This window comes from Poecilia reticulata, linkage group LG2, assembly GCF_000633615.1.
Source record: "Poecilia reticulata strain Guanapo linkage group LG2, Guppy_female_1.0+MT, whole genome shotgun sequence".
NCBI classification, from domain to species: domain Eukaryota; kingdom Metazoa; phylum Chordata; class Actinopteri; order Cyprinodontiformes; family Poeciliidae; genus Poecilia; species Poecilia reticulata.
The window spans coordinates 42,070,669-42,072,898 of record NC_024332.1 but is presented as its reverse complement, the minus strand read 5'-3'; the positions used below and the strand labels follow the sequence as shown (position 1 = coordinate 42,072,898).

Sequence of the window (2,230 nt, the reverse complement as noted above, 5' to 3'; positions counted from 1 at the left end):
TTTTAGTCAATTTCTGTGCATTTTTCCTAAACAAAGTGTAAAATATCATTTGAGAGCAAATCAAAATTATTCAAGATTTCAATCAACCTGGAATAAATATACAGAAGCAGCTGTTTTATTGGGATTATTCTGTATAAAACMGACTCACCGCTGTCTGAAAAACCAGAAGTGAAGCACATTCTGGTTCATTAATGGTTTTACTGGTGTCAGGAGCTGAAATCTGCCGACTCTACTGGCGAAATAACGATGAGACCTTCAGCTTCTGTTGGCATTCAATGGATTTATTCATCTGTTCAGTCCTTTGACAATTTAAGGGGGGAAAAATTCACATGACAAAATTAAGATTCCACAGAATAAAGTTATTATACCCACCTGAGGTCAAATAAATCACCCAAACACACACACACACACACACACACTCACTCACACACACCTGCATTCTCACTCTGACCTCGTCTTACCTGAACTCGTGTCTCCTCTACGACTCGGCGGCGGCTTCGCCAAGTTAATTTACTACAACATAACAGTTCGTACACGTGGGGGGAATTTTTACGGAAAACAAACCAGAGTGTTTTTTTTTTTTCCTCCCCGTGTTTTCTGACCTCTATCGCTTTTTCATAAGACGGTTTTAAAAGGGTTACACGGAACAGGAAATGGCTTCTGTCCTCCGTTTCCTGTCGAACCGATCACCGGCAGGTCGGGTAGCTGAGGTCCGGTTCGCCTGCAGAACCACATTGGGTTTTTTTTTTTTAACGTGACGGGGAGAAATGTTTCCGGAGGGGTGGAAGACACGGAGCGGGTCAGCCGGATGGGAAGCTTTCTGTGCTTTTTTTTATKTATTGTTCTTAAAATTAAAAAAAGAAAATTAACGCTTTATTTGAAGTGCTTTGCGTTAGACTGACATGACATCTGTCACGAACATGAAGGAGTCCAAATAAATGTTTATAACTGCTGTCATGAACCGTCATTCGGTGAATAATGACACTTTTAATGCACTTTTGAAGCAAGTTTAAAAGAAAATGTACTTTAAAAGTATCACTTACCAAATATAGCAAAGTTGACACTTTTAATGCAACTTTTTATTAAAAATGTGATTATTTACCGAATGACCTTTCATGAGAGAAGTCAAACATTTATTCCCGYTCCTTGATGTTCATAACAGGTCATGTCAGTCTTATGCAAACCGCTTCAAATGAAGTGYAACATTAACGGAGCGACAGCCACCCGAGCTGCCGGTGATCCTTCCCCTAGCAGGACTACCGCTGGTTACACATAAGACTCCCAGACTACATGAAAACTTCCAGGTCCCTAAAAGAGAGAAAATAAAAGCAAACAGGAGGAGTTTGTTCTGTCTGTTTGTTTTTTTTTGTTTTTAGGGGCGGCGATGAAGGAGCATCCTCCCGACCTTTCCTTTAGCACTTCCAAAATGAAGCGAGCAAATCCGCAGCGGACGACACGGAGCGGGGCTGAACCATGAGGATGAGGATGGAGGGGGCGGTGCAGGACGAAGGCGGGGCAGCGGAGTGTCATTCGGCCGCCTTCAGAGAGAAGGACAGCTTGGGTCTGGACTTTCCCTTCCCCAGGATGATTTTCTGCTCCTCTTTCTGCTGCCGCTGCCGGTCCTGCTCCAGCTTCATGCGCTCCTCGTGGATCTTTCTCTGCTCCTCCACGATCCGTAGCTGCTCCTCGGCCTGCGGGCGAGACGAACCGGGTCAGGGCAGAACCAGGACACACACAGAAACAGGCCCGTAACAAACTCTGTCCCCGAAGCTACGGTGACAAACGATAATATTGTTGTTTTTGGGATCATTTTCAAGTAATATGATGGTAGCAGTAATGCAAGAGCACAATGTCAATGATCAATAAACTTTAAATTCTAAGAAATATTTAAAACTGGAACTGGCAGACATTTTAAATAACCAAAGTAAATAAGCAAAACAACAAATAAAACAATTATGAAGTGTTTGTAAATAAAATTGTCCTTCAAAAAAAAAAGGGCTAGTTGAAACCATCATCAAGTTTTTTTGTAAAAAAAAAAGAGAAAAGAGAAAAACTTTAAATCATGCAAATGGATTCATCTTACCAAATATTTTCGTTTAGTTTCTAGTGCAAATATCGTATTACAAAACTAACTTACAAATAACCAAAAGTGCTGGCACTCAGCTTCGGTTGCTAGGTAACGGGCTGGAATTCTGCTGGGGTTGCTAGGTGACGGGTTGGAATTCTGCTG

General features: G+C 41.9%; 1 protein-coding gene across 1 annotated transcript in view; it reads right to left on the bottom strand.

Moving 5' to 3' along the window:
* Positions 1-260: 260 nt before the first annotated feature.
* arglu1a (arginine and glutamate rich 1a) overlaps positions 261-2,230 on the bottom strand; it is a 9,731-nt gene continuing 7,761 nt past the window's right edge. Inside the window, exon 4 of the mRNA XM_008404153.2 lies at positions 261-1,691. Coding sequence (XP_008402375.1) covers positions 1,527-1,691 — 165 coding nt within the window. The 3' untranslated portion in view covers positions 261-1,526. The remainder of the gene's footprint in view (positions 1,692-2,230) is intronic.